The 11,578-nt window shown below is 37.3% G+C and overlaps 1 protein-coding gene across 2 annotated transcripts; it reads right to left on the bottom strand.

Moving 5' to 3' along the window:
- Positions 1 to 4,916: 4,916 nt before the first annotated feature.
- On the bottom strand, positions 4,917 to 9,639 carry LOC112181783 (disease resistance protein RUN1). Of its 2 annotated transcripts, none has more exons than XM_024320187.2 (6): positions 8,930 to 9,639; positions 7,667 to 8,762; positions 7,252 to 7,554; positions 6,262 to 7,152; positions 5,502 to 6,138; positions 4,917 to 5,366 (listed from the first exon to the last, which is right to left on the bottom strand). In XM_024320187.2, the coding sequence occupies exons 1-6, from the start codon at positions 9,442 to 9,444 to the stop codon at positions 5,191 to 5,193; spliced, it is 3,618 nt and encodes a 1,205-aa protein (XP_024175955.1). In that variant the 5' UTR covers positions 9,445 to 9,639; the 3' UTR covers positions 4,917 to 5,190. The 2 variants fall into 2 exon arrangements, with proteins under 2 accessions (XP_024175955.1, XP_024175962.1); XM_024320194.2 differs by having other exon boundaries at positions 6,262 to 7,149; positions 8,930 to 9,638.
- Between the last annotated feature and the right edge of the window lie 1,939 nt (positions 9,640 to 11,578).

Here is an 11,578-nt window from a genome sequence, read left to right as displayed (position 1 = left end):
CGCTCTTTTCTTTGCCTCTGACAAGAGCTCTACAGCTGATCCCACCAATAAGCAGCATCTTTTTTTAGCTTCCGAGAAACCATCTTAGCCGGCTTGTATTCTGGAACCTCCATGATCTCAAAGAATCTATCCACTTTAACCTGCCAATCTAGCAAATCCTCCGCGCTCATGTGACCAGAAAAGTAAGGAATATCAGCCTTGGTTATGAGAACCTCGGAATCATAGTTAATATCACCTCCACCACCACGTGGAGCTCTAGCACGTTGTCCTTCCCCGCCTCTGTTACATTTGTTGTTGTTGTTTTTTCCTTCCAACAACCCACGAAATTTTGCCATTTGAGCGTTCATGGCAGCAATTTGAGCAGTCATCTAAGCGGTAAGGGTATCCAAATCTGCTCTTGTAATTGGGGCAGTACCTTCGTCACCCATGGATAATCGAGGTAAATAAGAGAGACAGGGAAGATCTGCTTTGATACCACCTGACGCAGTCGGAAGTAACGGGGTTTACAAGCGATAAACCCTAAAAAACATAGTTCTGGAAGCCACCAGAGAAAGAGAGAAAAATCTCTAATTTTTATTAAATTTGATATGATAAACTGCTCATGATACAAAGCATGATGGTGCTTATATAGGCATCCAAAACCTAAAATCATAATCTAATAAGAAATCCTAAAGAATCCAAATTTAAAAGGAAACTAAGAACCCAAAAATAAAAAGAATCCTAAAACAAATTTAAGACTAGCCTAAAAATATTAAATCCCGAATTAGATAATTAAAATGACATATGTTAGAGCTCACTAAAGTGAGTCTTGAAGATCTCGTCGTTCCCATTCTGGAAAGGTATCATACATCTCAAACAGACATTCTGGCAAAAAGTTGATCAAATCTGATTTACAATCAAAACCTGACTTTTTGCATGAGTAACCTGAAAAGTCCAAAACCAAATCTTCTTGAATATTCCAGCGGCTAGTAACCTCATTACGCGTGAGTTACCTATTTTCCAATCACTCTTCTTGATTCTACGCCGCTTCTTTACTTTTATGGTTTTCTGGCTAAACAGGGCTCATTATCGTCCTACATCATGAGGTTACCTATTTTCCAATCACTCTTCTTGATTCTACGCCGCTTCTTTGCTTTTATGGTTTTCTGGCTAAACCGGGCTCATTCTCGTCTTACATCACTACTTCTGCTGTCTCTAATCTTGTGTTTTGAATTATGATTGGTTTTCTCTTCTCCTTTTTCTTTTTTCTTCAAACTCCCAGATTTCTTAGTTCAAGCAACACATAGTCAAGTGTGATCCTAGCTTGGTTTCTACGCAAAAGTAGAAATTTACTTTCCTAGCTACTTCTTTCGTCCGAGATTAAAACTGCTTGCTTTAAAGTGCATGGGCCACGACAGCTGTAAAGAGTGGTGGGGTGGTGGAAAGTTTTATGAATTGTAGAGGAATAACAAAAGGGCTTTTCTCACTGATCGAGAGTGTCCGAACACTGATGTGACTTTCAATGTGATACTTATATTTACAAAATTTTATGAATGTGATACATGAATTTATTTTTCTTATAAACTTATATTGTATTTTCGTTCAAATTTCGTCACGGAACTGTTAATCTGATCATGTGTGACGCACTTGAGGTACAAAATGTGTGCAAAAAAACTGAATTGCCCTATTGTAACTGTTGTAAATATTATTATCTATATGGCTGTCCACGTAAATACTCATTAGTTATGTACTTGGATGTAAACCCTACCTCTATATAAAGGAGGCTAATGAGACTGAATGAGAACACTTCTACTTCCTCCCAACTATTCTCTCTTCATATTCTCTCTACTTTATAATACGTTATCAGCACGCTCTGCTCTATTTTTTATTTCCTACTTCTGTACTCCATGATGGTCAAACAGTTACATGGGGCAACGTTGTTGCTTGTGACCAATAACTTGATCTATGAGTATTTTCTACTGTTGACGAAAGTGTTTATGATAAACCCTATCAGCTGCCATAACGAACAAAGATCTATTTGTTGATTACTTTCATGTATGTATGCGCTCCCAATTGATAATCAGAAATCAAAAGGGAATTGTTTGCGTATGATCGAGCACATGTTAATTACGGTCAGAAGGTTGTAGAAATCCTATTTCTTCCCAAGGTCTGTTCCTTATTAATATAATATACATATGAGATAGTCAATATGCATATCTATGTTTGTCTCAATACTGTGCCGTAACCTATGTTTTCTGATCATGGTTTGTTTTTTTTTAATTTTTTTTTTATTTGACAATTCTACTGCCTGTTCTTTTCCCTTTGTCCGGCACGACTTACTAATTATCCTCATATTTTGGTATGCCTATGTGTTTAATTACAACAAAAGGCTACTGGGTGATGGTTTCTTGAATTTGATTTGCAGCAAGTGGATTTGTATCATTTATTATATAATCATTGCCCATATAGCACTGTTAGTAGTCTCCGAATGTCATTATTATGATTAAACATAATCTTGTATAGGCAATGTCAATTATATTCACAAATGGTTAATTGGTCATGTTTCCGTTTTGCATTATGTTTGAAAGTGCATATTTCACTCTTTTAATTGAAAGATACCATTTGATTCACCTTCTTCATCCATTTGATTGGAAAAGTGAAATCATGAACTCACACATATCTAGTTGGGAATTTTGAAATTAAAACAAATTGAGACTTGAAGTCTCTCAATCTGATTACAGAGGGCCTGAAGTTCCTCGATAATTACATAATTACAATTGCAATATGAAGTTTTTCAGAGTTTATACAATTACGAGGGCCAGAAGATCCTCAAAGCTATGCAATTGAGTATATGAACTTAAATGTTTCTTAATCTCCAATTATAAGAGGGCCTGAAGTTCCTCTAGTTATTTTTTTTATGCTGGGGTCCCTTCCTCCTTCTGACTATTTTTGAATTTGGAATTCAAACCACCTTTAGAACCTGCAGTTGAAAGTTGGACAATCAATTGAAGCCAGAAGCTTCTGACTAGCATTTAGATCAGAGAACTTGGTTCTCCTATTGTCTTTTGTTAGATGAGATACAAGATTATCATGTATCGTGCTGATAACGTATTATAAAGTAGAGAGAATATGAAGAGAGAATAGTTGGGAGGAAGTAGAAGTGTTCTCATTCAGTCTCATTAGCCTCCTTTATATAGAGGTAGGGTTTACATCCAAGTACATAACTAATGAGTATTTACGTGGACAGCCATATAGATAATAATATTTACAACACTCCCCCTTGGATGTCCACTAATGAATGATGATATTGGACGCGCTTATTGTTGCCTCGTTAAAAACCTTGCCAGGTAACAAAAACCCAATGGGACAAAAATAACCCTGGTCGAAGGACAAAAAGAGCACAACGCGCATATGTCCTAGGTAGTATATGAACTTAAATGTTTCTTAATCTCCAATTATAAGAGGGCCTGAAGTTCCTCTAGTTATTTTTTTTATGCTGGGGTCCCTTCCTCCTTATGACTATTTTTGAATTTGGAATTCAAACCACCTTCTAGAAGCATGCTACCTAGGACATATGCGCGTTGTGCTCTTTTTGTCCTTCGACCAGGGTTATTTTTGTCCCATTGGGTTTTTGTTACCTGGCAAGGTTTTTAACGAGGCAACAATAAGCGCGTCCAATATCATCATTCATTAGTGGACATCCAAGGGGGAGTGTTGTAAATATTATTATCTATATGGCTGTCCACGTAAATACTCATTAGTTATGTACTTGGATGTAAACCCTACCTCTATATAAAGGAGGCTAATGAGACTGAATGAGAACACTTCTACTTCCTTCCAACTATTCTCTCTTCATATTCTCTCTACTTTATAATAGTAACCATGATTTTTTATTTATTTTTATCTGAATTATGGTTTAATATGAATAAAATAATTAAATTAAATGAATTGAATAGTTAAGAGAGAGAAGTAAAGAAATAATTAAAACAAATTCTCTCTCATTCATCATCCTCTTCCTTGAAACTGCAACTGTAGAGAGCGGTGGGGTGGTGGAACTAATGCTACAGGAGACCTTCGGTTTTGCTATTGTTTTTATATTTTTTCAGTTTTCCCAATAAAAAATAACATGCAATTAAGTAGATCGGACTGAGTCACTGATCAAGGCTCAACTCAACTAAAAGTCTAAGAGGTCAGACTGGTCAGTGATCAATGCTCAACTCAACGAACAGTCTAAAAGGTCAGACTGGTCAGTGATCAATGCTCAACTCAACTAAAAGTCTACAAGGTCAGGGTAAGGAAAACCAAAAATTACAAAGGCCTCCTTTTTCTTTTTTCTTCAAACTCCCAGATTTCTTAGTCCAAGCAACACTCTGCACCACCTGATGGTATCAGTTCCTCACCATCTAATGACAAGGTGGCACAAGTAAATATTAACTTATAAATTTTCATTCCTTATGTTTCAGATGCAAACCTGGTTGGCAACCCTATAGTCAGTGATTCAACATATCTGCAATTCAGAAATGGAACGAATAAATTACAACCAGGGAAGAAGCCAATAAGTGGTTCACCAACCAGGGAGTCGAGCAATGCATGTGATGCATAAAAACAAGCAGGACAGAAAATACACATAAAGCAAAATCTGCAATTATTCCACGCCCACCCCTATTGGCCTTCTCTTGATCTCTTCCATAATAACCATGTTGAGTAACGGTTTCTCTAATAGAACAAATTCACACAGGCCTTCAAGGCCGTCATTATCTTTCAAAGGGAGAGAGAGAAGGAGACACTAGATAAAGAGAGAAAAAGAGGACAGCGGCCATCACGCAAGCAAGAGAGACTAGGCAGATATTACATTGTAGACTCTGTGACCACAGTTACGGCTGCTGCTGTCTAGATAATCTACACAAAATAACGATAAACTTCTGAAGCTAATGCTATTTTATCAGTAACAGCAGACTTTTCATTCACTCATTCTTCAATTAATGATGTCATCTAACATGCTTACCAAATTTTCTGGAATACTTAAAAAGGTTGCATGAATGTCCCTGTGGACATAACCTAATTATACACATGATGGTCCCTCTTTAGAATGTGATGTTGTTATATGATGGATAATAGTGAACATCGAGGGGGACATACAAATAACAATGTACGTTGTTATTTTTATACACTTGCAAAGATTGGCACTTCCGTTTTTACATTCTACACCCATTATGGCCTGTCGTTTCTTTCACTTGGAGAGAAAAGAGCCAGTGACCATTGGACAACTGCCAAAATGACAACCTTGCAGCCTATGCAACCCCTCTCTGCTTCTACTTCTGCTTCTCCTTCGACCATCTGGTCAGACTCACCATGCTGCTGATGTTGCTGCCTTTCTTCTTCTTTATCTATGGAACATATATACCCATTTAATATATACCAGAACATCCACATATATAGAATAGAAAATCAATCAGACAACTAGATAAACTAACAACTTGTGATGCTAATTAACTTTATGTCGTATATCAGTAACAACACACCTGTTTCTTCAGCAGAGTCTTCAAACATGTTATTCAACTGAAGTAATTTATTGATCCTTCTATTATACAAATTCCGATTTTGTTCTACAGGTCCGCCACTAAGCAAGTAAGATCCTGGCATCACCTGATCTGCACCAATGATGTCATTGACTTCTTGATCTGAATCATAGCAAGGATATATACTGCTGCTGCTATCTTGGCTGCAGATCATCTGGTCTTCTTGCTCATGCACAATCTGTATGCCCCACTCTTTTACCAGAAAATGTTGTTGTGGTGTAAACACTGAAACAGTGACTTCATCTCCAGCTTCCAATCGACTCCCCAACTTCCAATGGCTCAACCATATCACATCTTTTTCCTCACTTGGCATACCGAAGAATGAAGGTCCATAGATCCACTTCAGACCCTTGCTCTTATTACTAACTTTCATCATTAATGGATAGCAAGCTAATAAAACACCAGAGCCTTCCGACTTTGCATAAACAGAGAAAAAGTTGAAGCCGCGGATCCTGAGATTAGGAGGAGGTAGGGATACCGTAAAAGACATTGAGGAGGCTCCATTGCTTCTGTAGCTGAACTGCCCCGGAACCTCAATCCCACTAAGAAATGTGTTGAATATACCATATTCATACACTCCCTATAATATCAATTCCAAGTCATTACTCAACTCAGGTAAATAGTATGACTATGTGTTTCCGTGAGTGTGTGTGTGTGTGTGTGTGTGTGAGAGAGAGAGAGAGAGAGAGAGAGAGAGAGAGACCTGGATCGGTTGCATTTTTGCCGATGTATAAATAGAGGGGTTGTACATTTTAACGGCTTCCATGGATTCCAAGTCACACAAACCTAATAGGTTGATCATTTTTACATTTACTCTTACAATAGGTTCCAACTTGAACCAGTGCTCAATCTCGGAAAGTTTGGACTGATTTTTCACATAGAACTTAATTTGCTTTGGTATGCACGACAACGATTGAAATGTCACTTTTTCCAAGGAATCAGACTCCCAGAAATCCAGCACTTTTACTCTTGGCAGCCCTACAATCGACTTTAGACTTGCACAGTTTTGCATCACAAGGTGATCAAGACCTCCTCTAAGGCCTCTCACACAATCTGGTAAGCTACAAACTGGATTCAAGCTTAGATCCAATGTTTGCAATGAGCACAAGTTACCAAAATCCATAGGAAAAGCATCATCAGAGAGACCACAGTTTCTAAGACTTAAATCAACTAAAGTTGAGGGGAATAAAGCCCAAAAATTATCTATACTTTTTCTTGGCCATGATTTGATCTCCACATAGGCAGTGAGTAAACGATTTATGGGAACTTCATCTACTTCAAGAACTTTCAGAGATGTCATCTTACTCATTTCCACTGGAAACTGATGAAGATTTGTGCAACCAGATATAACAAGTGTCTCGAGTGATTTTAGCATAAAAAATTTCTCTGGAAGCTTGCTAATAGTTTTGCAATCTTTCATGTTCACACAAACAAGACTCTCTAGGTTTCCAATGGACTCATGGATTTCAGCCAAGTTCGGACAATGTTCAAGAATCAATTTCTCTAGATTGGGGACTAACGATAAATCACTAACTTCAGTCAGGTAAAGGGAATGGCTGAGATCAAGGATCTTCAATGATGGAAGCCGGTTCTGCTGAAAAAAAAAAATGAAAGGTGGGTCTTACAAGTGTATACCTAATCATCAACAAGCTAAAATCGTAAAGGAAAAACAAAAAAGTGTATTCAAGCGTACCTTCATTCCCTTCCACACTTGTCTCAAGTTACTACTAGGCATTTCAAGCACAACAAGGCTCTCCAAAAATAAATCAGTCGGAATAGAGTCTAAAGGGAATTCAGCCCAGCACAACCATCTTAATCCTCTAGGAAACTCTTCATAACTTCCAATGACTTGTACATCACAAAGTTCGAGCAATCTTAGTTTGCGCATACTTGTAAATGAATTTGTTTCCAAGACTACCTCATTTGAAGTCCGTGAAGGAGTTTCTGAAAGGTACATATGCATGTTCAGGACAAGGCCTTCAATTTTTTTTGAACCCTAAACAAGAAAAAACAAGGAAAGCATATTGAGTAAGTGGCAACAGAAATGCACAAAAAAGAAAAGAGAGAAAAACAAATACACAGGCATAAAAGGAGCACGGTTTTCTTACATTTTTCTCTCTCAGTACATTGAAAGAATCTCTATGATGCCATAATCTACTACGTTTCTCAGGATACTTGGATTCTTGGCGGACAATTTCTCTTCCCATGTCTCTAATCATTTGATGCATCCTCATCTTGTTATAACCATCACAAAACACTAAACATCTGTCAATGAGGTTTTGAATGCCAACAATGGTGTAGAAATCACATCCATCTAGTATTTTGACAATGAGATCCTTGTCCTTTCCAATAAAGAAACATGCAATATGGAGGAACAAATTTTGGTCATGGTTATCTTGTAAAGAATCATAGCTTATTCTAAGTTTACTCAAGATTTCATTGTTTGAAATAGCCTTTAATTTCTGTAGTGCACTTTCCCATACATCTAAACTTTTCCCTGATAGAGAAGAACCCAGAGTCTGAAGAGCTAAGGGAAGTCCTCCACAGTGGTTGACTACCCTTTCTGAAAGCTCCACATAATCTTCACGGGGATGGTCCTGTCGAAAACAATGCCAACTAAAGAGCTCCAGTGAATGAACATCATTTAGAAATTCAACCATTTGCACATTATCAACTTGACGAGCCTCTAACAACCCTGCATTCCTAGTTGTTATGATAAGTTTACTTCCTGGACAGAAACAATCTCTCATACTAAGTACTGCATCTAATTGGCCCGTACGATCAATATCGTCTAGAACAACAAGTAGTTTTTTAGATCCTATGACATCCTTAATCATCATTATCCCCTCACTGACACTCTCTATTTTCACTTTTCTGCCACTCAAAATATCAGAAAGGAGCTGTTTCTGTATCTGAACTAACCCATTGGGTTGTTCTGAAATTTCTCTCACATTTTCAATGAAACTTCTTCCTTCAAATCTTTCAAAATTAGAATTGTAAACAACTCGTGCAATGGTTGTCTTTCCTATGCCACCAATACCACAAATTCCCCATATGCCAACATCAGATGATCCATCTTGTAACCATAAGTTAATGTTTTCAACCTGATATTGAATTCCGACTAGGTAAGGTGTAACACGGGGCACACGACATAGTTTGTCTTCAATCACTTTAACAATTTTCTTGATAAACTTTGCCTCATGCCTAAAAAAGTTGCAATCAAAATGAAAAAATCAATCAACAACACTAATTGCCAAGACTTGGGATAATGACATGACAATGTTAATAATCTTGACAATAGAGATGAATCGATGATTGATTAGTGAAAGCTTCATAACAAATGAGCTAGTAATGATGGAAAGTGGAATTACCCATCAGCTTGATTTTGTAGCACCATTCCTGCTAGATCTGCAACCTGTGCAAGTGCTTCCCTCCATCTATTCAACTTCTCCAGTGATTGCTTTTTCTGATGTTTAGCAAATGCTTTTTCAACACTCCCTGTTTGCTTCCTCAAGTGAGATGGATCGATATCGTAGAAGACTGGTAAGACAACATGGTTGGATGAGGTCTTCTTGCATTGAAGGATCATGACAAGCTCGTCAAGGCACCATCCGGAAGAAGCGTAGTCTTTGGAAAACACAATGACAGAACTTTGTGACTGTTGGATGGCCCTCTCTAGTTCTGGTTTGATCTCTTCTCCTCTGGGAAGTTCATCATCATCTCGGAACGTGCGAAACCCTGCATCGGTCAAGGCTGTGTAGAGATGGTCGGTGAAAGACTTGCGTGTGTCTTCACCTCTGAAACTCAAGAAAACGTGATAACTGAATCGAGAAGAAGAAACATTGGAAGAAGAAGCTTCTTGAGCTGATGATGTAACAACTGCCATGGATGAAAATACAGATTGATCTGTGTCAAGGAGCTCCGCGATCAGAAAATCACAGTCAAGTGTGATCCTAGCTTGGTTTCTACGCAAAAGTAGAAATTTACTTTCCTAGCTACTTCTTTCTTTCGAGATTAAAACTGCTTGCTTTAAAGTGCATGGGCCACGGGAACTGTAAAGAGTGGTGGGGTGGTGGAAACTTTTATGAATTGTAGGGGAATAACAAAAGGGTTTTTCTCACTGATCGAGAGTGTCCGAACACTGATGTGACTTTCAATGTGATACTTATATTTACAAAATTTTATTAATGTGATACATGAATTTATTTTTTTTATAAACTTATATTGTATTTTCGTTCAAATTTCGTCACAGAGCTATTAACTTGATCATGTGTGACGCACTTGAGGTGCAAAACGTGTGCAAAAAAAACTGATTTTCCCTAATGTAACCATGATTTTTTATTTATTTTTATCTGAACTATGGTTTAATAATTAATATGAACAAAATAATTAAATTAAATGAATTGTATAGTTAAGAGAGAGAAGTAAAGAAATAATTAAAAAAAATTCTCTCTCATTCATCATCCTCTTCCTTGAAACTGCAACTGTAGAGAGTGGTGGGGTGGTGGAACTAATGCTATAGGAGACCTTCTGTTTTGCTATTGTTTTTATATTTTTTCAGTTTTCCCAATAAAAAATAAGGATTGAGATCCTCTAAAGTTATTTCTATGCAGTTTTTGTAAATTTCATAAAATCCGAACCATCAATAGAATCCAATGAGTTAGGACTATGCCACATCATCTAGTATAACAGTTTGGCTTTTCTTCACAGTTGACGGCGACTCCTGCCGTTAATAGTTTTCTCTCGCTTTGATTCATCTCTGAATTTGCCAACTCCTGCTGTTAAGCAATGATTCTCTTAGTTTGTAATCGATTGATTCTCTTAGTTTGTAATCGATCGATAATAGTTGTTGACCCAAATTCGTTTGGGTTCTGATCACTTTAGCATGTCAAACATTTTATGATGATGGATTGATGGGAATAGAAGAATTTTGCTGATCTAGGTTGTTTCGTGTTCTAAACTTCTCACCCAAATGTCTTTCATGATCGATCAGGGCACCCTCCAACTTTGTCTGGGCATAATTTCTTAATCTGAATGCTATGACTTCACTTTTTAATCAATCATAGAAAAAGAAGATCTAATGCTAAATCATGAAGATTTGACCAAGAATACAGCCACCCATCCCATTTTGACCAAGATCTAACGCTATGATTTCTCTCACAAGTCAACCACACAAACCCAGAACTGAAAAAATCACAGTCGTCAAATCCATTCTAGTCGTCCTCTTCTTTTAACGCTCGTGAGGTTGTTTTTCTATTTCATAGATTCAATTCAGTTGAGGATATGGGGTTGTTCCATTTCAATCAATATGCAGGTTTTTTTTTCTCGAACAAAATCTATATCCAGAGACCAAGAGTAAGAGAGGTACAATCACAGTACTAACGATCCGTTAGTTTATTAGAAAGGAAAAAACTTCACCCCATATTACGTGGCACATTTTAAATCATTAGATTTGTTGTGTGTGCCACATTTTATGAACTGCACACAACTGCATGACTTCTCACTTTAGAGGAGCCGGATCCAATAAATAACATGCAATTAAGTAGACTGGACTGAGTCACTGATCAAGGCTCAACTCAACTAAAAGTCTAAGAGGTCAGACCGGTCAGTGATCAATGCCCAACTCAACGAAAAGTCTAAAAGGTCAGACTGGTCAATGATCAATGCTCAACTCAACTAAAAGTCTAAAAGGTCAGGGTAAGGAAAACCAAAAATTACAAAGCTCAACTTGAGTTCTTTTTTGCTCTTAGACTAAAAACGCTTGAATAGCCCCTGAAAAAAAATGAAGTTGAATCGTTTTGAGTTGTCTTTTATTTCTATTATGTACAAGAATCGTCTTGCATTTCATTTGCTATTGTTTACATTTCAATAATCAACATTACGGTCACTGAAAGAATAATGGTCTTTAAGAATGTGAACCGGCAACTTAGGTTGTTGCAAGATGGACTTGGTAGATTGCAGGTGGTACACCCAACTAGACAGCAACTATAGTGACAAATAGTCTCTACATGCATCTATTG

This window comes from Rosa chinensis, chromosome 1, assembly GCF_002994745.2.
Source record: "Rosa chinensis cultivar Old Blush chromosome 1, RchiOBHm-V2, whole genome shotgun sequence".
Taxonomy (NCBI): Eukaryota; Viridiplantae; Streptophyta; class Magnoliopsida; order Rosales; family Rosaceae; genus Rosa; species Rosa chinensis.
This window is presented reverse-complemented; position numbering and strand designations above follow the sequence as displayed.